General features: G+C 42.4%; 1 protein-coding gene across 2 annotated transcripts in view; it reads right to left on the bottom strand.

The window, feature by feature from the left end:
• TEK (TEK receptor tyrosine kinase) overlaps positions 1-26912 on the bottom strand; it is a 102807-nt gene that overhangs the window by 21046 nt on the left and 54849 nt on the right. For both annotated transcript variants that reach the window (XM_080820385.1, XM_080820384.1), the window contains exons 3-12: positions 22926-23036; positions 21770-21922; positions 17623-17754; positions 17164-17304; positions 16305-16433; positions 13437-13588; positions 11671-11815; positions 6997-7158; positions 5709-5843; positions 1629-1916 (exon numbers count right to left, since the gene is read on the bottom strand). In XM_080820385.1, the coding sequence (XP_080676511.1) occupies positions 1629-1916; positions 5709-5843; positions 6997-7158; positions 11671-11815; positions 13437-13588; positions 16305-16433; positions 17164-17304; positions 17623-17754; positions 21770-21922; positions 22926-23036 (1548 nt within the window). The remainder of the gene's footprint in view (positions 1-1628; positions 1917-5708; positions 5844-6996; positions 7159-11670; positions 11816-13436; positions 13589-16304; positions 16434-17163; positions 17305-17622; positions 17755-21769; positions 21923-22925; positions 23037-26912) is intronic.

Genomic DNA, 26912 nt, shown 5'->3' with positions numbered 1-26912 from the left:
GTACCATTTTTTACCTTTGAGATTATGAAAAAATAAAAAGGTCTCCACCATCAAGTGATAGAGATATAGGGAAAAGATATATGAACAGAGATGGATGTAGGGAAAACGATACTCTCATATACTCCTGGACATTGCACACATTGAACGAGAAACATTGCCCATCAGTTCTACTTCTGGACATATTCTCTAGGACAGCTCTCACATCTATGCACCTGGAGACATGTACAAGGATGGTCATTGCACTTTTGTTTGGGATAGTTTAAAAAAAAAAAAAAAGAGGGGAGAACATGGTACACAAAGGAAACAACCTAAATGTCCACCTCAAAGAGAACAGATAAATAAGACCATATGGTCAGAACATAGAATGTTATGCAGAAATTTTAAAAGTATATGTCAGATCTCAACAATGAACATGGATAAGATAGAAATCATAGTGTTAATTCAAAAAAGCAAAATGAAGAACAGTCTGTATACATATGTGCACTTATGGATGAATCTAACGTATCGAGCTGATTCAACCTTGAATGGAAAGATACACAGCAAACTCATAATTGGATTGTCTCCGGGGAGCCAGCCGTAAAATGAGAGTAGGGATGACAGGCCAAGGGCCCTGTGATCTGGATTGTGCTTTTACTTCCACAAACCAACAAAAGAGCTGAAAACAAGTATGACAAAATAGTAACAGTTGTTAATTCTGGGTGGTAGGAATGTGGGTGTTTGTTGAATTACTCTGTGAGTATTCTGTAAATTTCACGAATTTTTAAAAATTGATGAAGAATCCCTGAATGCCACCATAACAGGTGAGACTTCCACATGTCACTGATACAGGAGAGTGGCTGGAGGACCACAGAGCCCGTTTCTACACCTGGTATTGAGCAAGTGGAGATAGGCAGCTGCAGAGGGGAACCTCAGACATCGGGTGTTGGCAAGGGACCCCATGATCCTAACCTAAGTGAGAGTCCGTGTGGCCAAGACATATTTTATCTTTCCAAGGACTCCAAAATACACAGACACAGTTCTAATGCAGTGACGCAAAACAGAACTCCTTGCTTAATGACGAAAATCTTTCAATACTACCAAGAAGTTCCATCAATTTTAAATGACCAATCTGAAATAGAGGAAATCCTGAGTTGCAGAATATTTTGAAAGAAAAGAGGTTTTATTACTCTCAAATGTATTTTATAACCCTAAGAATTGTCTACTATGAAGATTTTTCAAGCAGAATTCTTCGACTTTTAAGATTAGGAAAGACCTATCTAATTAACCAGCATCTGTGGGTCTGAAGAAACAAGACGATCCTGAAAGCTGTCCTATAACAAATTAAACATACCCTAGAAGCCTTATTCATGTTATTAATTTACTTAATAGATAACCACATACCAAGGAAAGGTAAATTTTAGCACAGTCCTGCCTGAATTATTGCAAATCTAAATACATGGGGCTTTCTTAAATATTACAGGTTATTTAAATGGTTTGGTGTGTTGGGATGGGGACACTAATTAACCTCCATGCACACTTAACTGCCTTTTATGATGTCTAGCAAACAGGCTGGACTTGATGGTAGCTAAGTCCAAGCAGCAGCACCCAAATGTCATTCGGGCAAGGCTGGTGCCAGGTGAGTTACTTACTGTCGCTAAGGGTCCAAGCGATGAGGTCTTCACTCCATTCCCCCTGGGCCTTGGTGTTGACTCTGGCTCGGACTATATACTGCTCCCTGGGGTGTAAATTGTTAAGGAGCACTGAAGTCAGGTTGCCTGGAACTTTGATATTCTGCTGGTCACTATTCATTTGCACAGACCTTCTCTCCACTTCAACATAAAAGTCATCTTCTGAAATTGGAAATATTGGTTGCCAGGTCAAATTTAGAGTGGTCTGACTTTTCGGTAGGAGGATGAGACCTCTTGGAGGTGGGAGACCTGGGAGGAACCAGAAAGATCATGATTTCTTTAAGATTTTATTTTTAAGTAAACTCTACACCCACCATGGGGCTTGAACTCACAATCCCAAGGTAAAGAGTCACATGCTCTCCATGTTGTACCAGCCAGGTGCCCCTAGATCATGATTTTTGTATCAGGTGAAGCACAAACAGCCCCAAAGAGCAGCTTTACAGAGTAACCTTGGCATCTAGAATAATAGACAACTTCACAAACCATCGAAGAAACACAAGCTAGCAGCCATGCCATACTTTTTTTTTCTATCAAAATAGCAAATATTTATAACAATTCTATTTTTTTAAAGATTTTATTTATTTATCTGATAGGGAGAGACACAGAAAGAGAGGGAACATAAGCAGGGGGAGTGGGAGAGGAAGAAGCAGGCTTCCCGTCCACGGAACAGGGAGCCTGATGTGGGACTGGATCCCAGGACCCTGGGATCATGACCTGAGCCGAAGGCAGACGCTTAACGACTGAGCCACCCAGGTGCCCCTTTATAACAGTTCTAATTTGTAGTTTGAGTAATTATAATACAGGAACCCCCTTAGAGAACAACTTGGGAGTATTTTCAAGAGTTCTAGAAGTAACCGTCTGCTTTGGCCCTATAATCTGACTATAGACTATATCCTGAAGAAATAATTTTATCCTGATTTATCCTGAAGAAATAATCCAGAAGAAGAGAAAAACCTAAGTGCATGAAGACATTCATTGTGGCATTATTCAATAATAGGAAACAATCAGGAGAAACCTAAATGCTCAAAATAGGAAAACACTTTAATAAATTATGATATAACCATCCAATGGATTAAAATAGATCATTGGGAGTAGCATGGGAGGCCAGTAAAAATATTTGTAATACATGAGAAAAAACTCTAGTTGCAGTTTGGTAGAAGTCCTGGATACAGTTGGTGAAGGATAGGGAGGAAACTGATAAAAATTCAAACAGTGGATGATCCAAGGCCGTGGGATAGGATGGGTGGGTAACTATTCAGCGTTTCGGTTATGATTTTGAGCAATATATTTTAACGCAATTTCAGGGTTCCTTCCCTGGAACAAGAATTTCAAACACCGGAACAGCCATGGTGGCAGGGCCTGGCCTTGCCCTGCTCTGATCACAGCAAGGGACTGGCTCTGACCACACGCTGCCCTGACCGAGACCCTGGGCTACCAGACAGGTACCTGAATGCAAACAACATGGGTTTTGAAATGAAAGAGAGAGGAGCCCGCCTAGTTTTGCGGCCTTGGGAAAATTCACAAGCTCTCCAAGTTCACATGTAACACGAAATGGAAATAGTTATCTTTCAGACTCAGGAGGAACATATGGCATAATGGATGTGAGAATGCTTACAAGAAGTCAGGGACTCTTATATAAACTACTTTCCCTCCTTCCTCCCTCCCTTCCTTCCTCCCTTCCTGTCTTATCCTGTGTCAGTGGGCATAGGACTCTGAATTCTCAGTTTATAATAACAGTAAATTGATTTTTAAATTCTAGATATTAAGTATTTTCAAAACATGCAATAGGGATCCTCTAACTCATGTATTCTCAGTGGCCCCTTTTTGCTGCACAAACCAGCAAAAACTGGTTTGTGGGATATGAGAATATTTTAGATATTACAATGGCTTATGTAGGGCCACAGTATATAAATACATCTATGGTATTAAAATTCATGGCAGGGGAGACATTAGGACAAAAGAGACATTTTGTCCTAAGGACACATATCTAAAGGGGGCAGTAGTTGAAGGAGGAGGAGCAGGCGGAGGAGGGGAGGGAGAGGAAGAGGGAGAAAAGGTTGAAAAACTGCTATTTTCGGTTAGAGGTGAGAGAAGGGGTCTGTTTCCATACATCAGGATGACGACCTGTAGCCTTTGCAAATATAATCGTTATTTTAACTATTTAATATTAGTACATTTATGACTCTAAATAGCTCTTATTCTCTATAACCTTCACAAGTTGAAAGAGGTGATGGTAACTCCTTTCCTTATCTCTGAAGTTCAAGTTCTAAAAGAAGCTGCTCAGAGGAGCCAGACAAACTTGGAACGAATGACAAGGCAGAACAGAGAGCTCTGTTCTGCTTTGACAATAAGAGCATATACGTAAACCTCCGAAGCCTAGGCTTGGTACAGAAGAGTCACTTGATAAATGGTCATTTCCCCTTTCCTTTCCTTTTCTTCAGGAACATGACTTACCCTTCACCCCTCCCTACCTGCCCTTTTTCTGACTGTGTTCAGAGTGTGATCTCTCCCCTCCCAGCCCCCAACCCGGGCCTCCTGGCTTTCACCATTAAATCAACATACTTATAAATAGTGCAACTGCCCGATGAATTAAAAAATAAACATCAGCAAAATTCAAATGATGGGAAAAGAAGAACCTTCAAGAATTCCCTCCCCACCTACCCCTGAGAACTACTTTGAAATATTCCAAGAGACTTCTAAAGACATCCTGGCTGGAATGTACTCTGAATGCTGAAGACAGTACTGTGTGGGTCTGTGAAGTGTTTTATGATCTGTTCCATAAATACTTTCCATCTGAGTCAGATTATGACCTTCCCCTTTGATTCATTAACACTGGCAGAGAGAGAATTAACTACATTTGCCTTTTAGCAGCAACCTGAGCACAGAGCAGAGGCCCCTTTGATCTCTTTATCTTCCAACTTTTATATATATATGTATATATATAGCGCTTCTGGTGTTATTTTTTGTATTTGCTACCTGGTGAGTTCCAGGAAACCATCCCTTATTTGCACACTGCTTCCCCAAGCGCTATTACTCAGCATGTACAGATCGAGGATCAATAACAAGTACCACTTGTCAACTTCTTAGAGCTGCGAAGTCTTAAGCCCGACCCCTACCCCAAACCTACTGAATTGGAAACTCTGGGGGTGGGGCCCAGACATGTGTTTTAACCAGCTCTCCAGGTAATTCTTAAGGATACTAATGTTTGAGAACCACTGATTTAGAAACATGGAGTCGTATGTACAATATGAAGTAGCTTAAGGGGGCACCCGGGGGGCTCATTCGAGTAAGGATCTGCCTTCAGCTCAGGTCATGATCCCAGGGTCCTGGGAATGAGCCCCACATCGGGCTCCTTGCTCAGTGGGGAGCCTGCTTCTCCCTCTCCCTGCTGCTCCCCTGCTCCCCCTGCTTGTGCTCTCACTCTCTCGGACAAATAAATAATCTTGAAACCAAAAAAAGTAGCTTAAGGAGGTAAAACGGGCTGCCTGTAGGAGGCAGCGCTGGAGGGTTGGGAGGTGGAACAGGGGTCTGCTGTTCTTTAGATGAAAGCCTTTTATCCTATTTGATGTTTTAACTCTGTGCATGAATTACTTTGAAAAATTAGAAATTAGTTTTAAAAATAAACAAACTGGGATTTCTGAAGTACGTATGTGGCAAGAGTCTGACTTAGGCCTTTAAGATGGAAACAGGAAGCTGTTGGTAAAACTCAGGAGCCAAGCAGTTGCTGCTAAGTAAATCCCAACTCCTAAGGGATGGCCCTGACTTCCTGAAGGCTCATCTGCTTCCTCCTCTGTCCCCGTACTGCTGCAGACACCCTCCCCCAGGGACAGAGACCAGGAGTGCAGCCCAAATAAAAGACCGCTTTGGCTCCAAGCTGCCAACCTTCCTGTCACTTTCCCACCCATTCAAAAGCAAACTCCTTCCCCCTACATCTCCACCCACCCACTCGCCCACCACCACCCTTCCTGGTCTTCCTTCCTCTTTCCCCTTCCTCCCCCCTCCCACCCAGTGCAGGAATAAATGCTGTTTGCTTCCACTGACCGATAGAAGCAGTTGTGAACCGTCTCACGGGTCCCGGATGCCCTTCCCCGCCCTCTCCACGCCGGACCAGCTGCACGCAGAGCTCGTATTCTGTGCGAGGTTCCAAATAGTTGAGTGTAACAATCTCATTTGTCACTGAGAAGAGGGAAAGTTCAGGAAACTTAAGTTGGCATACTCGTACATTGTTTGAAGTGGAATGTTGTTACTGTGATGTGAACTGATGGGATGTGTTTGGTTTTTCAAAAATACAATGTTCTAAGTGAAACAGCAAATCCCCCCTTTAGGGCCTCACCATTCCTAACATAAGGAAAATGAGGCTTTTTAAAGGAAGTTTCCAGATTACGATCTATACATTAATGTAAGTCTCTCTGAGCCACTGAATCACTTTTGCTCTAGGGATTTTGTCTTTTCATTTATAGGATAAAACCACACAAATCTTAGACTTAATGGGGGGGGGAATCTCAATTAAAATAATATAATTTAATTGCCACTGTTTTTAAATACATAGTGATCACAATCAGACTATCAGGAGAAGAGATTCTTTGAGGGTTTGCTTACAAAGACCAGAAAGCAGATTTGTAATAATCATACCATTTACAAATGAAGGGCTCTGAAGTCATTGAAAATAGATCTCATTAACAAATTGTACGTGCATCTTTTCTCCTTAGCTATTTGCTTTAGCCACACTCTGTTCTCCACAGGTATTGCAAAAGTACTGCCTTACCATATGATAAATTTCCAGTTGGTAAGAAAAAAAAAAATTGGGCTGGGTTTACAAGTTCTTAAAAGAACAGTTTGTGGATGTCCACTTGCAGAAAGTGACAAATTATTACCATCATATAAAAAAAAAGCTGCTTTTTAATAAAACCTCTCCATTGATATTGTCAACAGCTACTTTGCAAATCAGCCTTACGTCACTAGGATTCTGAATTTTGGCTGAGTCTACAATAGAATGTGAAGGGCTCGGTAACAGTGCCATGACTTAATTCCACATATCCAGGTCAGCTGGGTTAATATGAAGCCCAAAACTCCTTTTGTTCTCCTTTTTGTAACTTCCTCAATTACCTACATACAGTGCCTAGAGGGCCCTTTTTAGGAAATCACAGGCATAGTGAGACTAGAAGATTGGTAGGTAATTAACTCTGAAATGGAATCTTTGGCTACAGCCACTACCCTGGGGCAGAGGAATGAGAGTGCAAGAAAGGATTTCTGTATTTCTGTATTTGAGGATTTTTTTTTCCTTCTGGTGCCACGTCTTTAACTGGAGTCTTTCCTGTTCAAACCTTACCTTGAATATGCCGCCAAGCCTCATAATGATTAACAGGTTTGTACAGAAGCTTCTTGGATTTGATTGGTCCATCCCCAAAGTAAGGCTCAGAGCTGATGTTGATGACAGCAAAATTATGTCCAGTGTCAATCACGTTTGGGGCATTCAGTGGCTCTGGAAGAACTGAACAAAATTCTCAACAATCAGATTAGTCTTTGGAGTTTGATTACCTGTACTTTGATGAGGACAGAGGAGAGGTAACCTTACATTTCCAACAAAACCCTCTTGAGGCAGTACATAGGGAAACACTGGGTAACTGCAGGAGGAACAAAAGGCAGGGAACGGAGTCTGACACCTGACAGACTGTTTGTGACAACTGAGTAAACCCCGCGATAGCTCCGTGGTTTCTCAGGGCCGTAAGCATCCCGTTATGGCTCAAGCCCATGGCGGGCATGCACACAGTCCCAGTCAGCCTGCAAATGACAGAATGACTCCTCCACTGGGGGCGCCAGAGTACTCCTCGCACATTTTGACTATGGAGTACCTGTACGAGAAAAATTAGACTGCGCCTGCGCATAGTAGCTGCCATAAACCATGCGTAATGATATGCAAAGTTTTTGGAAGTCCCCGTCTATTCCCAGATGCTTTCAAGAATATATCACCTGCCCGTTGTGACTACTTATAAAAAGCAGAACTCTACATCCAGCCAGGACATCTCAGATCCTGTATCTGTGTGTACTTTGGCTTTGTAATATAACTTCTGCTATACTCTGAATTCCTTGAATTCTTTCTCATGAGGAAGTCAAGAACCTGGCACTGGCTGGTGGTTGCGGTCTCAGGGCCTGAAAACTCCCTCAGTCTCCCTTACTACTCTTAAGAGTTCTCGGTTCAGATTCAATGCAGTCACCTGCGCTGTGATCTCCTGGCTTTGCTCTTTCCCCTCCCACCCACTATCCACAAAGTACTTCTTAAAATATGATCACTCCTCTGCTCAAGACCTTACCATGGATTCCCATCATGTTTAGAATAAAATCTAAAATTTATACCATGACCTATCAGGCCTGGCACATTGAGCCCCTGCCTCCTCTTCCCCTCACTCAATACCCTCCAGTATCACTGACCTTTTTTTAATTTTTAAAAAATTTTTAAATTCAATTAGCCGACATACAGTACATCATTACTTACAGAGGTAGTGTTCAATGATCCATCAGTTGCGTGTAACACCAGTGCTCATCCCATCACATGCCCTCCTTAATGCCCATCACCCAGCCACTGACTTTTCAATTCATCCAACTAAAACTGTGACAAGCTCCTTTCTATCTCTGTTCTTTGTAAGTGTTGTTTTCCTGAAACCAAAGCCCCAGGCCTCCCACCATTCTCTGTTACCTCTTAACTGATCATTCATTAATCAGCTCTGATGTGATTTCTTTACAGGGGCTATACTAGAACCTCAGTTAGGCTTCAAAGAACTCAATCTTTTCCTCCATTGCAATTTTCAGAATTTATTATTCTTAGAGATTTTGTGTGAACATTTGATATTGGACTTCCTCTCAACTATGCATGGTCTCTCTCTCTCTCTCTTTAAAGCAACACAAATTGATTCTTATAGTTCTGGAGGTCAGAAGTCAGACATGGGTCTCACTGGGGTAAGATCAAGGTGTTAGTAGGACTGTATGGAGCTCAAAGGGAGACTCTGTTTCCTTGTTCTTCCCAACTTCTAGAAACCACCTACATTCCTTCACTTGTGGTCCCTTCCTCCATCTTCAAAGTCAACAATATCATGTATCTTGAACCCTTCTTCCATTGTGATATCCCTTTCTGATGATAACTAGGTAAAATTCTCTGCTTTCAAGGACTCATCTGATTAGAGTGGATCCACCCAGATAATCTAGAATAATCTCCCCATTTCAAAGACCATATATTCTCAATAGGGTGAAATAACACCCCCATGTAGGTTAAAATTGGTTCTTGTGGGATTAAAAAAGCCTCAGATATTACAAAAGTCTGTGGCCCTTAAAAGGCCACAGTACATAAACAGATATGCAGTATATTCATGAAACAAACTGCTCCAAAACCGTCCTTTTAGTAATTTATCATTATAGTTTTTTGTCTTTTAGTAATTTGTATTGAGATATACATACTATAAAGTGCAAAACTCTTAAGTGTATTTCATTCGAGGGACATTACTTGTGCACACACCCATGTACTCATTACCCAGACTGAGACAGGGAATATTTCCAGCCCCCAGGAAGGCACTCTTATGAGGAACAGGGAACTATTCAATAGGGAATTATTACCCTGGCTTTTGTCACTATCAGATAGTTTTGCCTGTTCTTTATATAAATGGAATCATAAAGCATCTATTTTCATTTGCTCTTTATTACGTTATGATATCCATATTGTTGCAGGAATTAATTCTCTTTTTATTGCTGTTTTATATTCCATTGTATGATGTTATGAGCTGAACTGTATTCCCCCAAAATTCTTAAGTGGAAGTCTTAATCCCCAGTACCTCAGAAGGTAACTCTATGTAGAGACAGGGTCTTTAAAGAGGTAAGGAAGTCAAAATGGGGTCATTAGGGTGGGTCCCAATCCAATACTACTGTTGTCCTTATAAGAAGATTAAATTAGGACACACACACAGAGGGAAGACCATGTGAAAATACAGGGAAAAGACAGCCATTTATGAGCCAAGGAGTGAGGCCTCATGAGAAATCAACTCTGCTGACACTTCGATCACTTACCTAGCCTCCAGAATGTGAGAAAACAGATTTCTGTTTAAGCCTCCTCATCTGTGGCACTCTGTATGACAGCCCTAGCAACCCATTAGGTATGAATATACTACAATCTATTTCTCCCTTATCATGTGGTTGGATAATCAGGTTAGTTTCAGTTTGGGACTATCATGAATAAAACTGCTCTGAATATTGAAGATGTCTTTTTGAACATATACACTCATTTCTTTTGAGCTTATACCTAGGAGAACTGCCAGGTCCTAGGTATATGTAGGCTAACTTAAGCATACATTTTCAGTTTTCCAAAGTGGTTGTACCAACTTGTATTCTGATAGTAAAAGCCTTGCAACTTTTTTTTTTTACTGTGATTAAAGACACTGACTAATTTATCAAATGGCTATTTTGATTTTATATCTATCAGTAAATATGACATGAAGAGGTATCAATAATTTAGTACTACAGAGGCTTCGATGCATTGATATTATGTGCTGTGTCTTCCACTAAAAAATAAAAATTATAACCACAGACTCTTAGCAACATGTTTGTTTTTGACTTTTATTTTCCATGGGCAGCAAACATTCCAAGAAGCTTAAAAATAAGGTAATTTGTCTTGTCTGCATATCATTTCCTTCCTTTCAAGAACATGCAAGATACAAGAAATTATTTTGATCATGTGAATGTTCTACTGAATAAAATAGATCAGGGCTTTTTCCAGTAATTCCAAAAAAAAATATTAAAGATTCTGTGACAGTTTATATGGATGCTCAGAGTAGAGAATCCCAACCTACAAGGCTGTATTTAGGCTAATGTCGTTACTGGTCTCTTAAAAAAGATTATTATGTTCTGGGCATTTACTTTTATTTTATTTATGGAAATTACTTCTCAGATAGCCCAAAGATTCCTAATCAAGCAACCAAATGGGTAAAATACAAGTCATCATTGGTTATCTTGCTTCCTAAACTCTAACACAGGAGACAGAGAAAACGAAATGGTCTAGAAAAGATCATCCAGCATTTGAGTCAGGATACCCAGGTTCAAAACTAAGATTTACTCCTTAACAAATGTGCTACTTTATACAAGTTAACTAAACCCTCTGCACCTGTTTTCTGACTGGTAGAGTGGTGATAACAATATCTATTGCATACAGTTCTTATGATAATTAAATAAGATGAACTGTGTGAAGCACTTAACCCGGTGACTTTCTACAAAATACATCCAAGAGCTGTTAGCTGTTTTTGTCTAAATGCGTTCCTAAGAAACTTCCAAATTTAAAATTCCTTGTGGTATCTATGTATACCAGCCAAGATAATTTGGATTTACCTTCATGTTCCTTCTCCCTCTCAAGCCACAAATGTATACCCATCTACTTAGATCAATGTAAATTTTGGAATCCTAATTCATAGCAGGAAGAATATGCACAATGCTGAATACGTGAAAAAATTATTGTTCATTATATAGCATAGCCTGGGTTTCATAATAAGTGAGTAATTCTCAAAGTATTTTCCAAATTATTCTGTACAATAATGAATAGGAAGTCACAACAATGATGAAGTCAAACTTTTCATGTACTATAAACACGACTAGACATGTTGTGCCAGACACAGTTCCAGGTGTTTTGCATATTTAACAAATCTTCACAGTCACCCTGAGCAGTAGATGAACTAAACTTTATTTTCAAATAAAGAAAGGCTCAGAGAAGTTAAACTCCTCTGCTCAGGGCTATACAAAAGCTATCTTGCTCTTAGGGACAAAAATCAAAGCCAGGGCTGTGTGACTATAAAGGTTATCTACTTAATCCCTCCCTTCCATTTTCATGCATATGAAAAAAATTTTAAAACCTAGAAAATACCCAAAAAGGCATTTTAGTGTTCAGATAACATTTCTATCTGGGAGCAGCACCCAACCAGACATAAACACTGCACTGAGGAGGCCAGCTCTTCCTCTAGAAAATGGAGCTTACCTTTAACAGAAATGTTGAAAGGCTTTTCTACCATCCCAGCCACGGTGTTCACACTGCAGACCCAGACTCCTGAGTCAGGGGGGAGGATCCGGTGGATGGTGAATGTGGCCACTGACAGATGACTCGTAAGGTTGAAGTCTTTTGGCTGGAAGGGTCAAACACAAATAAAAGCTTCTAGGGAGGCATAAACACACGAAAGGTCCATAAAACTGACCCCATCTCATTGTTTGATAAGAAGTTTTCTAGGAGAGATTAAGAGGCCAAATGCAATGCTAGTATAATCATTGGCTTATTTCCAAAGCTATTGTAGTAACCCTGAAAGTTTATATTGGATTGACGCCCTCTCAGATCCTGCTGTTGTGTTTGTGTGTTTGGGAGTGTGGGGTAAATACTTACAGGTTAAGAACCCAATTCCTTTCAACTGCTCTGGCAATATTTGTTCCTTCCCAGTTTAATACAGAGATGGCTGGGTGAGAGGACAAAATGGTTCCCCAAAATAACTGAGGAGCTATCGAGTGCAGTGTTGTAGGAAAAATCCGGGCTCTGAAGACACATGGACCTCAACTCACATCCCTACTCTGTCACTCTTGACAATTCCTGAGTCAACGTCACCCAGCCAATTTCCACTTCTCTAGTGAGGGGGCAGGGAATAATAAGCAGCACATATACAGCACAGCTGACCCTCCCTAGGGGGCAGCTCTTACTTCCATTAACTCAGGCAAAGGCCAACAAGATTTTAAGCAGCTGTCAACTGGCTTCACTGCCTAAGGAATTGTTTGAGGGGAGTCAGGAACGGCTGACGTGTGGAAACCAATAATGGCACATTCCACATATTCAGCAACCAGGAGCCCCTGGCATCTACCCTCTTGTAAGGTTGATTTTCAGCTATCTTTGAGAGGAAAAAAAAAAAAAAAAAAAGATAACCATTTCAAAATGTTTAGATAAGAAAATACATCAACTTCCTGAGGATCTCTGGTGACACAGAGAAATTTGGGGAACTCCTATCTGGGCCGCATTGGAGATTGCTGGAAGCGAGAAGGGAAACGTATTGGAAAAGTTGTTTAGTCCTTTCCAGCAAAGAAGTGCTCTGACACCCCCTAACCAGAGCTGAGCTCCTGCCACAAGGGCAGAGTGAAGAGGTTGGGGGCCCAAGGAAAGTATTCGATCCAAGGGATTCCACGGTTTATGGTTTCTGAATGGGAAGTGTGAGAGCAGATCTACCTGCAATCAATGAAATTAGGCTGAACTGCCTTCTTTAATACTCTGCTAATTTTTGCTCCAAAGAACACAATAGAAGTAGATCAGTCATCAAATTTCCATTTCCTGATACCACATGGAGGTAACACAAGAATCTCCTGCTGATTCATGTGGCCACACCTTGCCACACCCTTTGGTGGCCACAAGACCACCTCATTCTTCCTGATAGATGTTAGCCTGAGGGGATGTACTGTGAGGAGTAGCGCCTGCATAGCCTGACATATTCCTCTCAACACACACAGTTGGAAAACTCTGCGGGAAGAGTGGGATGGTTGGCACTCAGCTTCATCACTTCCACTGTGGTGGTCTCTTTCCAACCTTGCCCTGTGGCACTGGCCAGGCTGCGGTGACTCTGCTCTACCTCCCCAGGGACACGGCGTTCTGTCCAAGGTGACAACACACTGGCTTTGGAGGATGCAAGGCCAGGGTGGAACCCAGCCTGAGGCGAGGCGATTGCTACACTGAAAGCATCTAGTAGTGTCAGAAGCCAGAGGAAGAATAACTCCTACATGGAGCACTGTCCCATCCGGCTTCACGAGAGTCATTTCTTCATTGGCAGGTAGTGGCCAGCCAGACGCTTTGCAGATGGGGTTGAATTTACCGCTGTTAACTTCTATGTGATCCGGCAAATCCTCTATCTTTGGGATCATCCTCGGTGTGCCTGCACGGGGAAAACAGCACTGTGAAATCTCATCTTTGACACAGCAGCAACAGAAGTAAAAGCAGCTACCATTTGGCAAGTCACGTCCCCGGTAAGAACTTTGCAAGTATTATATTGTTTTATCATCGTGTAATAAATTTGTGGGAGAATGCTATTGTGGTCCCATCTTACAGATGAGAAGACTGAGGCTCATAGCCCAGAATCAAGCTCAGATCTGTATGAATCCAGAGTCTACACTCTGCCATAATGCCGTGCTCCCCTCAGTGGATCTGGGATGGACAGTCTCTACATTAAAATGATCATCATGACCAAATCATCCCTGGTCTTACGTTTCAGCTCCCTTTACTTTTTAAGAGAATGCTGACCAAAAAAAAAAAGCAAAAACAAAAACTCGGTCCTCTTTGACTCTGCAAACAACCCCACAACGTTGCTGACCAATGTGAGCCTCCCTTTTGCTCTACAAGACAGAGCACATTCAATCTGCAGATGGCGAGCAATGAGGACCATGGACACTTAAACGCAAGAAATGAAGTGGAACAGAACTAGTCCCTCAAACTGGTTTCTAGGCAACAGCCCAATCACTAGTGTTGCCACCAACACTGAAAGACACTGTCTCTGGTATCAACAAGGGTATCAGGACTCCTTGCCTAATACCTACATGGTAGAGAATGAATAATCCTGAAATACAATGATTTTATTCTGAATTGTAGGGTCTTAGAGAAACTCAGACCCTTTGTAACTAAAAGTGAGACGCAGTAGAAACCAGTCCAGCACTTCGTGAAGAGTGTGGGTGATGGAAATGCCCCCCAAGAGCAGCAGGGACTTACGAGCTGTTGGATACTGGTGGGGGTGGGGTAAGGCGGTGGGGCCGTGCTGAACACAACATTCATATTTTATATTGTTGTCCTGTTTCCCGGGCCTGGAACGCAATGAGTAAAAGGTATGGAGCAGGGAGGAAAGAGGTCTGAGAACTACAAGGGTAATTCCCTGACCTACCTGTAGACTTGAAGGGATTGTGATTAGAATCTACCAGATTTTTCGGCTTAAGAAGTGATTCGCGTAGAAACTTTAAAAAGCGCTTTGACACTTTGAAGGCAGTTAAGTCTTTCCTGAACTGTCGCCTTGCATTTCCTGCAGTCCGCTGGAGGGGAAGGTGGGTCTGTGGGTGGAGATGGAGGAGAAGCCAGGAAGGGGGGTGCGGGGCTGCTCTCTGAAAGCCAGGGGCCTGCATCTAGGTCTGAGGGTCTCCCACCTTTTGCAACTTCAGGCTCAGCAAAGGTAAACGGTCATGAAATTGAAAAGTCAAATCCTTGGGCGTGTTGGCCGCCTGTTTTCAACTCAATCCTCCCGCAGCCCCAAGGCCTTTCCTTCCCTTCCTAGACCCTCCCAGGTTCCTGCCCTGCGTCCAGGAGTCCAAACAGGGCGGGGGGCAGGGGACTGAACACAGTAAAACGAAGCCAAAGCCTTTGAGAAAACAATTGTTGGTATTTTCCTCCCATATTTGTTCTGAATTTAAAAACGAACAGAGAAAAAGCCGTAAGGGTCTTGGTCTTGTTGCTCTGAGTGTAGATTTCCTTCTGGAACATTTAGATTTGTAGGGTTGGAAAAGTTATATAGGTTCATTATTTTTAAATTTTGAAAATATATAAAAATATATATATAAATAGGTTTCTTTTCATTTTATAAAGTATATTCTTAACAAGCTTTTTCTGTCTAGACGGTAAATATTTTCAGCTTTGCAGACTGGAAGTTCTCTAATAACGAACTCCTTAACCCTGATGTACAGTGTGAGCAGCTAGCGAGTACTTGTTCTGAACGAATTAGTGTGGCTCCTGCCAATCAAATTTTCTTTACAACAACAGACGATAGGGAAATAAAAAGGATAAGTGCTATAGTACAGTTAAACCTCAAAAACAGTATGGTCTGTGAAAGAAGCCAGTCACGAAAGACCACGGAATGGGTGTTCCCATCTACAGTTTATGCGGTGTCAAGAGAGACAAAAAGTAAATTCAGGGTTGCCGGGCGTGGGTAGGGGGGAGGAGAATGGGATCTACAGCCAATAGGTACAAGGTTTCTTCTGAAGGAGCAGAAACATCCTAAAATTAGATTGCAGTGACGGCTGCACGACTGTGTAAATATCACTCAATTGTACACTTAAAAGGAGTGAACTTCATGGTATAGAAATGATATCTCAATAAAGTTGTTAAAAAAAATGGCGGACTGGATGGTCTGTGGGTCAGAGTTTGTGGACCCCTTTGCTCTACGGTAATTTCTGAACTAGAATTACTTAAAATTGCACTTTGAGGCTTCATCTTTTCTCTTTTTGCTTCCTTTTTCTATCTTTCTTTTCAAAAATATCCTTTGTCCAAATCCCTCCAAAGGAATTCTCCCCTGCTGTGCATACCCTGGGAAAAGATGGGTGCCCTGGAAGGGAGCCGATGGGGTAGGCAGAGCCCTCCGCAGCCAGTCGCCACTCCCTGCTCCACAAAGGGCGCGTGGTTTATTCTAGCAGAAAGAGGAATAAAGGCCGGGAGGAGGGCCCGTAAGAAAGGACAAGAATGTTGTCCTTTAGAACTTGGGGTATATTCTTCCCAATTTCTGGATGGAAACAGAAGTGGCTTGAGGTATTTGGGCTGCTGGGGCAAGAATTATAACTGGGAAAGCCCAGTGCAGACAGGCTAAACATGGCCCTAATTACAGTGTTACCTTGCTTTACCTTCTTTCTCACACTGCAGCCCTTGGCGTTCTGGAGAGCAGAGACATCCTTGGAACCGATCGCACAGCTCCCCGTGGGTGCACCTGCAGCTAAGCCTGCAGTCTGGCCCGTAATGACCCGGCTGGCACGCTGTAAACCAAGACCCCAGAACCATGGTGAACAGAGACAAAGGGAGAAAACGAAGGCTGTAGGTGGCCAGGAGGTGATGTTGGTGGGTCCACAGAAGAAAGCTCTTCCTCTATTTTCATAGCCCAAATCCTGTCTGGATAGGACCTCAGAGCTCTGATATCTAGAGCCCACTAAAAAAACACAAATCTCTATGGCCTTTCCAACTCAAAGTGTGGTCTGAAAACCAGCACCGTGAGCACCATCTGGGAGTTTTGGGAAACTCAGACCTCAGGAGCCAGTCCACACCTATGGAGGCTGTGTTTTAATAAGAACCCTAGATGATGTGCCGGAAAAGCACTTTCTCTAACATCCAGAGTCTTAATTATGAAAACATCACTAACTTGCAATGAAAACATCTGTGATTCAAAACCCTGTAGCTCAGGGGCATCTGGGTGGCTCAGTCGTTAAGTATCTGCCTTAGGCTCGGGTCATGATCCCGGGGTCCTGGGATCGGAGCCCGCTTCTACCTCTCCTACTCTCCCTGCTTGTGTTCCCCCTCTCACTGTCTCTCTCGCTCTCTCTGTGTCAAATAAATAAATAAAATCTTTTAAAAAACAAACAAACCCATAGCTCAGCACTGGATAGCAGAGTGAACAGTCCAGGTTCATCCCTCGCTCTGATCTCTTGCAAGCTGGATCTCCCGGGTGTACCTGCTGGAACGTTTCTGTTCAGGGGTGTGACTGGCACGTACCTTCGTTGCACTGCAGACCCTGCCAGCCCGTGGCACAGGAGCACCCATAGGGGTCTGGGAGACAGAATACATAGGACTTGCAGCCCTCTGGTCCACTACACCTTTCTTTACAAGTTCTGCCAAACGTGTGCAGCTCGCAAGCTTTGGTGGGAGAAAAAGATGAGTCAGAGTCAAATATTCGACCCCTTGAAACCTATGGGTCTTCTTTTACGGGTCTCCCCTAGACTAGTGAATATGGAAAACAATCCAATCTCAGCCGAGGCAGGGACAGCTTCACAATGCTTGGCAATAAAGAACCTTTAGGAAAGGGTGCCTTTTTCCAATTCTCACCGAGTTCCTACATGGCCTAACATGGGCCACTTAGTTTCTGTTCCCAATAGTGTCCAGAGTTAAAATTCCACATCCAGCAATGATGGCTTTTTAAATGCAGAACTTGCTCATCAAGTGCTCCTGACTTACCCTTCTCACAGGTCTTCCCCATAAACCCAGGGGGGCAAATGCATTCTCCCGTATCTTCATGGCAGACACCGTTGTTCTTACACTCGGTGCAGACACGGTTACATTCAGGTCCCCACTTCTGAGCTTCACATCCTTTTAAGAAAAACAAGGCTCTGCTGAGTAGAGCACACTCATTCCACAAACCTTTACTGAACACCTACAACATGGCAGTCATTTCAACAGACATGAGTAAATGAAGAGAAACAAAATACAATCTCAGTTCTTTAAAACCTAATAGTCTTCTGTGGGAAACAGACATGGAAACAGGACATGAGGATAGCAACAAAGACAAGGCGGGGTGCCCGGGTGGCTCAGTCAGTTGAGCATCTGCCTTCCACTTGGGTCATGTTCCCAGGGTCCTGGGCTCAAGCCCCACAGTCAGGCTCCCTGCTTTTCCCTCTCCACCCTGCTTGTGCTCTCTGTGGCTATCTGTGTCTCTCTATCAAATATATAAACAAAATCTTAAAAAAAAGAGAGAGAGAGAGAGAGAGACAAGGAGTACCTAATCCTGTCTTGGGGATGAAAGGAAAGTTTCCTGGAGGAGGTGGTATGTGAGCAGAATCTGCGTGACCACATAATCAGCAAAGAAGATAAGCTGCAGAGTGTGTTCCAAGCAAAGGTAAGGCAGGGGAGGAAGGCCTGGCATTTTCCAGAGCTGCAGGTACGATCAGAGCTAGATCAGTGGTTTTCCAAGTGTGATCCCTGACCACTAGTTTCTCCATTACCTGGGAATCTGCTAGAGATGCAAATCTCAAATGTACCCCCCATCCGTGACCCACTGAATTGGAGGTGCCTAGCAATCTATTCTTACCAAGTCCTCCCGATAATTCTAATGCATGCCAGAGTGTGAGAACCTCTGGTCCACAGTCTGTAGAGACAAGATGTGGCTGAAGGAGTGAGCAGTAGCTGTAGCATCCACCCATTTTTCAGGTTAAAAAAAAAAAAAACAGGAAGTAAAACAAGCTATATAAACCTAAAGTACAAGAATGGTAAAATGTTCCTAGATTCTTATTTACTGGTTACTTCTTTCTAACATTTAGTGATTTTAGATGATTTTTTTAGGTTTAAAGACACCTTCTGATATAAGGAAAAAATGCAGGGGGATTGGGATGACCCTTTGTGGTCAGCGATTTAATTTCTCATCTGAAAGGAACTAGTGTCTTTGTCCCTGAATGTTAGTCTCACGGTGGTAAGGTTGGACCTGTGCCTACAGCTGATGTAACTTAATAATTTCTTTGGCAAGAATTCCTGGTTATCAGTATTTTCTCTAAAACAATCAGGAAAACTGTCTACACAGACCCTTTCTTACAGACTTCCATTTAAAAGATAAAGCTACAAAATGTCTTAAAGTTAATATTTACATGCCTTACTATATAAAGGGAAAAATACTTCTGCACAATTAGTGATTTCTTGAGAGCCAGATCACAGTTATTTGCACGTTTTGAAAACTAATGATGGCAGCCCATGGAGAAGAAAATGAGCTGCTTATTACACTGAATTATGTCTTTAGCTCTCTACTTATCTATAGACCTTTCCCAGCTTTTTCCCTCATCCTGAGAAAGACAAAAGAATAAAGCTTGAAGGGAAAACTGAGGTGATCTCCTAGAGACAGAGAAGCTAGGAAAAGTGTTGGTTTTTTTTTGTTTGTTTTGTTTTGTTTTGTTTTGTTTTAGAGAGAGATAACAAGTAGGCAGAGAGGCAGGCAGAGAGAGAGGGGAAGCAGGCTCCCTTCTGAGCAGAGAGCCCAATGCAGGGCTCGATCCCAGGACCCTGGGATCATGACCTGAGCTGAAGGCAGTGGCTTTAACCCACTGAGCCACCCAGGCACCCCAGGAAAAGTGTTTTTTTGATAAGCAACAAGATGCAATCAGGCTTCTGCAATTTTCATCAAAAGCCCTGAGGTTTTATATTTTTAGGAAACCAAATATTCATGCATACAGAGAGAAATCCTATAAATTCATTGGTTCTAAGAAATTTTTTGTCAGAGAAAGAATTTATATTAAAAAGAAATCCTATAAATATAACCAGTGTGATTCTTGGCACAAAGTCTAAGGAACTTATGATTTACTCCTAGGTTTCAATTTGTCCTGGACAGATACCCTAGAGTTATGAGAAATGGACAAATGCCGTTAGCTGGACCTCATTGCTTAAAACATCAAGTAAATCATACTGGCGAAAAATACTCTTAAACTGGATGATTGTGGCCGAACTCAAACTTTCTTAGAATTATTTTAGATATTAGCAATGCTTCTCAGTTTCACCAAAATACTCCTAAGCAAAGGAACGACCACGTGCTCCTAGCAGTCTCAAGAGATAGCTAGAGATCAAAATGTGTTTGAAATCTTTCACTTTATCTTAAAACTTCAGGTGAGTTTCAAATTCTAGTCTATACTAAGTCATGACTGTTTTGACATTAAAAAAAAAAGTTAAATCTTTTACCATATGTCAACATCTGGTGTTTCTGATATTACTAGAAAATGTGCCCATTTTCCCCAGACTCTGAGTACGCCTGGTACACAGTGCTATATAGGCTGGAGAGAAACACCTAAATGAAATGAAGTCCAACTGTGCTCTTGCCATTTGGACTCTTCCTGAGAGTAGTGGAATAAAAGAGGACTCCACCTGCCTAAACCAAGATGAACCACACTTTTCACACTTCCACTGTCGTAATGCAAAACGATTTATCCATTTGCCTATGTAACTGCTCTGAGAATTACCCAAGGGACAGTGATTCATCTTCTCATCCTTGTATTTTCATACCAACACAATACTAGGCACAGAGTTATGATTAATAGATTTTTGTTGAATGAACAAATGAATAAATATAAGGTAAAGAAAAAGAAAAACTGTAAGATTCCAATCATTAGAATGACGGAGCAGCCCAAATACTTAGACCTGGGTTGTTTCATATCATGAATACATGGGATAGCCAGGAAATTCAAGGCCAGTTTTTCTTTCTATAAATCAATTTCTTATAAAAACTACTGGTTGAGGGGTGCCTGGGTGGCGTAGTGGGTTAAGCCTCTGCCTTCAGCTCAGGTCATGATCTCAGGGTCCTGGGATTGAGCCCCACATCGGGCTCTCCACGCAGCAGGGAGTCTGCTTCCCCATCTTTCTCTCCTTCTGCCTCCCTCTCTGTCTACTTGTGATCCCTCTCTGTCAAATAAATAAATAAAATCTTTAAAAAAAAAAAAACTACTGGTTGATAGTTACTCTATATTTTGATAGTTGTAAAGGGGGGGCAGAGTGTTTACTAGTTCTCTACCTCATGCACGTTTTCAAACATGAGAATAGAAATCCCATTTGAGAGTTAAATAGTCTGTACAGTGTAGGATTTACAAGAGACTTAATGTGGTTTTTTAAAAAGATGTTATTTATTCATTTATTTGAGAGAGAGCATGAGGGCATGGGGGAGGAGCGGGGGCGACAGGGGGAAGAACCTTAAGCAGACTCCGTGCTGAGCACAAAGCCCGATGAGGGGCTTGATCCGATGACCCTGAGATCATGACCTGAGCTGAAATCAAGAGTCGGATGCTTAACTGACTGAGCTACCCAAGAGCCTCACAGGAGACTTAATGTTTAACTAGCTATTAGACCAATCCAGAAGGCCCAACTCATCCCCGTGTATTAGATACATTTCAGGGAGACTGCCCAGCTCACTGTGATGCCTCCTTCTTAGGGGAATGAAGCTGCTATTCAAGTGTGAGGTCCTGGAGTCTGTGCTGTGGTATGTTGCCCTCACACTTGACTATAGCTCATTGGTGTAAGCCAGTATACATTTGACATATATTAGGCCAATCTGATTCTTTATCCTGGGAATTGAAATTTAGTAAATAGAAAAACATTGCTGAAGCACAGTTAGAGTAAGCGCAGCCTCCTTGAGGGAAAGTCCATCTGCCCCCACCCAGGCTGAGCCCCAGATCTTCCCTGGGGCCTATCTTTTCTGGAAACTTCTTTGTCAGCCATTCTACCAATTTTCTAGAGTCCTTAGTAAACTTCCAACCAATCCCCTCGTTTTTGCTCAAGTAGTCAGAGTCAGTTTCTGTTATTTGCCACTAAAAATCCTAACGACCAAATCATCACAGATTGTGGCCTCTCAGTCACTTACTCCGGACTATCAGCCTGGTGAAGGCTGAGGTGAAGAGGTTTCCTCCTATGTACCTGGCTGAGTACACTCCAGCGTCCTGGGGCTGAGCGTGAGGCAGATGCACTTCTAAAATATCAGGTACTTCATGCCGGGGCACTGAGTGGATGAAGGAACCTGGCAAGGGAGAAGAGTGGAGAACAGTGAGTCATACGCAGACACTCCGTTTCCCCATCTGGCCCCTCCACTTCATCAGCTCTGACTGGATACAGAAAACGTGCTCTAGCAAATTGGATGTAGAAGAACGAAAAGGCTGAGCCATGCAATGTGCTCCCCAAACTGAGAAATTACGGTGATAGAGCAGATTGGTTAGTCTATGCGATCTACCACCAAAGGTATGAAGATAGAGGTGAGGCTTAAGTGCTTATCTTCTGCAGGAAGAGATGAACAGGCAAACACACCCCACCAACTAATCAACTAACCAGGAGATAACCTAGAATCGCTGCTGCAATCTGGAAGTCCTCTCCACCCACAGAACTCAGCATAGTCCCCATCAATATTCCAGCTGGATCAGGCAACTGCCACCACGGGGTGCCAGACCACAGCTGGAACTGGACAGATCAATCAACTAACCAGGAGATAACCTAGAATCGCTGCTGCAATCTGGAAGTCCTCTCCACCCACAGAACTCAGCATAGTCCCCATCAATATTCCAGCTGGATCAGGCAACTGCCACCACGGGGTGCCAGACCACAGCTGGAACTGGACAGATTTGTAAGACACAGTTGGACTCCCAGACCTACTTCCAGTTGGCTTCCCAGGCTCAATCTGGTAATTTCCTTAACCTTGCAATCTAGCAACCCTCAGTTTACATGGCTGAATTTGGGACCTCACTTATCACATCATAAGGGGGGTCTATTGTACATTCACAATTTCATATTATACACTCATAAATATGGAATGTATGTACATTCATTTATGTATATGAATCGCTACTTAATTAAGCAACCAACCACGGTGCCTCATAGAGCTTCTTTAATAAGATTCAACTGTCTTGCATCATTACAGCTTTGCATGAAACATCTGCCCCCAAGACTGCACCCGGATAATGACCCGATACGTTTCATGCTATCTAATGTCTCACACCATGGTGCTGGCAGGCAATGAAACACATACTCACCATTCTTATAAATCACTGCATCTTCTTCTTTAATCAACACCTTTTTGAAAGATATGTTCACATTATCTCCCCTGTCCACAGTCATGGTTAAAGTAGCTGGTAGGAAGGAAGCTTTTGAAAGAAAGAAGGAAAACAAATAAGAAAATGAGGTCACACGTTTTCTCCAGGAGCAAGTGAACTTGGAACTTCAACAGATGGGGGATGGTGCTTGCCAGAAGTCAGCTGATTTGTTGGACAGGAAAAACGATGACAGCTAACGGATTTTAAACTTCATTAAGGTTTTGAAAAATGTGATGAAAGGAATACTCATTCTCTCCATAAAAATATAAATACATATATACACACACTATACATAAACACATTGTTTTCATACAACTAGTTGGGGAGATAAGGACTTTATGTTGATAAGTATTCGATATCAAACTAAGACCTGACATTAGCTATAAACTATAGTAACAATGGATCAAACATCCTTCTCCAATCCCTACCAAGTTTTCCCAAAGTGGAAAAGAATAGAAATGGTTAGATATTTGCCAAATGGCTCTTCCCTTTTGGGTCAAGGTCCTTCTGGGTTGTGTCGATCCAACTAATTCTAATTGCTTTGGAATGCTGCAAGCATTTCTCAAATGTAATCAGCACAATGCTGGACTTATTACTAATGATGTAAATATTGGAATATTGGACAGTAAGGCAAAGATGAGATCCAGTATCGTCCTTTCTTCCTCTTAATTTTGTGTGTGTGTATGTATACATGTATGTATGTATGTATGTATATGCCTGAGTCCTTTGGTTTGTTGGACAAGGTATGTGGATAAAATCTTCTAGCATTCTTCCAGCCACAACAGTTTCTGAATTCCCTTAATTTATGCCATAATCTATAGAGAGCCACAATTATAAGAATAAGGGGGGATTGATTTTAGGCTTTATTGAGGTAAGTCAATTATTTAAAATTTCAGCCTTATTGAGGTAAAATTGACATACAAGTTAAGCCAATTTTTAAAATTTAAGGATCACTACTTAAAGAAGAGAATCAGAATATGTAACTTCCCTAAACATGGAGGCCAGGAGGGACATAAAAGGGGAGAAAAAAGCCCAAGTAAAAATCACAGCATACAGAAAAGATAGATTCTGCCAAATGTATGTCCAAAGCCAGAGAATCCTAGAATGAATTTTTTAAAAATACATTTTATATATACATATATATATGTATATGTACACATACACACACACACACATGCTCTTTTTCATAACCAACACATTAAACATAGTAACACATAAGACTGAGGGAGGGGAAAATGTACGCCAGACTCACTAATTCAAAGCTGGTACTCCAATAATTATGTCAGAAAAAAATAATTTACTCTAAAGCCAAAACAAAATTTTAAGGATAAAGATGGTCTTTACATGATGATATAAAAAATGGAAGATCTAGTAATCATGAACTTATATATTCATCTAACAACAGGTTCAAAACCCACGAAACAGAAACTGACAGAATTAAACGAAGAAACTGACAACCCCACAAACATTGTGGAAGCTTCTCAAAACTGATCCATCAAACAGACCAAAAATTACTGAGTAGCACAATTGAAGATCTGTTGGCTGTTCACAGATCCCTGTACCCAGTTCTAAGACCATTGTCTCCCTTATTAAACCACAAGGCACATCTCCATAAATAACATAGAATCAATATCCCGTAGAACAAATTCTCTGACCAGATGCACCTAAATTAGCCATCAGTAGCAAAGACCCCTATGCCCTGAGGTTTGGATCCCTAAGGCATTTCAGCCCAGGAGCAAGCCTTCTGCAGACAGCGGGGTGAATCAGCCTTCCTTCCTGGCTCCTCTGTGGCTCTCAGACTGGTGCCTTGAGAGAGGCTGATTAGGTACGTGCACACCATGGGCTTAGAGGGCTACCCTGGGTGCAGACGATGCCTTGAACTGCACTCAGCAGGACTCAGTCTTAGGTTCATCTGCCTGTTCTTGTCTGTCTGCACACCCAGGCATGGTGCCCTCCCAGGACACCTAGAGGGGGGATGGGACAGACTCAAGGGCAGTGGGAGCGCTGGAAGAAGACAGTCCTGGGCTGTCAAAGTGGCTCCACCACTTACTGGACCTCCTTGAAGGAGTTACTTAACCTCTGAACATCTCAGCTTCCTCGTCTAATTTAGAAGTAAAAGTATTTGCTTTGAAAGGTTGTTGGGAATATGAAATGATGGATTCCAAGCCCTGGGGGACTTAGAAGCGATCAGCATCCTTCCCAAATATAAACAAATGACAGCAGGGCTGTGCGGACATGTGCAATACGGACAACAGTGGCAGCTCTCTCACGGGGACTGAGACGGATCAAGCACGCAGGGAAGGCATGAACGACTGGCAGGGGGACTTGGGGCTCCTGCTGGCAGTGACAAGGGGTTTCCTCAAGCAGTCCCGACACGGGCGGCTCCTGCTCTCTGTAGCAGGAGAACCAGTGAGAACCTTTTGTGACCATTTTATACTGTTGTTCCTTTCTCTGTGGTTTGTTTTGATTTTCTGCCCCTTTGTTTGAAGGTCTGACCGTGGAGCTGACCATGGAACTTCTCACTCAGCATCATATCCTGAAAAGGAACGGCCATTCCCCACGAGGCTCAACTCCAATGGGGCTTTTCTTTTTCCTCCCACTCTGTGGCTCTTTCTTATTTTAGACTTTGTGCCTTTTAAGCTCCCTGTTCTCCTTCTTTCTTTTTTTTCTTAAGATTTTATTTATTTATTTGTCAGAGAGAGATAAAGCACAACCAGGAGGAGCAAGAGACAGGGGGAGAAGCAGGCTCCCCGCAGAACAGGGAGCCCTATGTGGGGTTCGATCCAGGAGTCTGGGATCGTGACCTGAGCCAAAGGCAGATGCTTAACCACTGAGCCACCCAGGTGTCCTATAAGCTCCCTGTTTCCTTAGGTAGAAACTCGGTAACAGCAGAGTCCACCCCATCCATCCTGCCCACTCCTGCATTAATGGCTCTAAATTGACTGTTCTCTGCTGAGTACTAATATAGGGATCTACAACCTTCACGCTGAACTTTGCTGACACAGGGGCCCCGCTGGGCTACAGTATGCACAGATTAATGTCATGTGACTTGACTGGATCATGAAAATAATAAGCACCTTTCAATAGTGCTACGATCAGGCACGACTTTTTCTTAGCACTTTATACAGATATAATTTTCACAATATCTCTATCAGATAGGTACTACAATTATCCTAATTTTACAAATGAGGAAATTAAGGTACAGAGAGGTAAAGTAACTTGTTCAAAATCATGCAGCAAATTCAAGGGAGAGTCGGGATTTGAACTAGATTCCTTGGCTCTGGAAGCTTTTCAGAGGCTATATAATGTTAGTACTCACAAGGCTTTAAAGTCCTAGTACCTTACTTATCAATGAGATTGCTAGGGCCTGAATGTGAAGATCACTTGTTCAAGGTCATTTGAATGGGCTACTTAATGGACAGAACTTAACTAAGAACATGATTCCTTAAGCACTGATGAAGAGAAGAGGTCATAATGACACTTATAAACAAAGATATTTCTCACTGATGTAAAATAATTGAGCTCAATTTTGGGTATCTCCTTTAATGATAGAGACTAAGGGTAATAACATAGTTTTATGCCCATTACTTTTTTGTACAGTGTCACAAGTGTGCTATAAAGATGGTATATCCATTTGTCTACCCATGTGGGAGATGGAGTTAAGGGTGACTTAGTCCCTTGCCCCAGGCTTCCTGACAGTGAATCCATGTGAAAGCTGAGACACAAACTCAAGACGCCCCCACTTGCTCAACAACGCTAGCTCTCCAGACCCATCTCACTCCAAGTCCATGGCCTCAGCTCTCAACGGCAGCCATTCTGAACTGTACTCAGCTCTACAAAAGGACCACGGATCACTCACACCCAAGTCATGAACTTCCTCTCCTTGGCTCCTTCCTTCCCCCTATGTCTCACCAAGTCCCACTCATC

The sequence above is a fragment of the Martes martes genome (genome assembly GCF_963455335.1).
Source record: "Martes martes genome assembly, chromosome: 12".
NCBI classification, from domain to species: Eukaryota; Metazoa; Chordata; class Mammalia; order Carnivora; family Mustelidae; genus Martes; species Martes martes.
The sequence above is the reverse complement of the archived record's forward strand: the minus strand, read 5'-3'. Positions and strand labels throughout refer to the sequence as shown.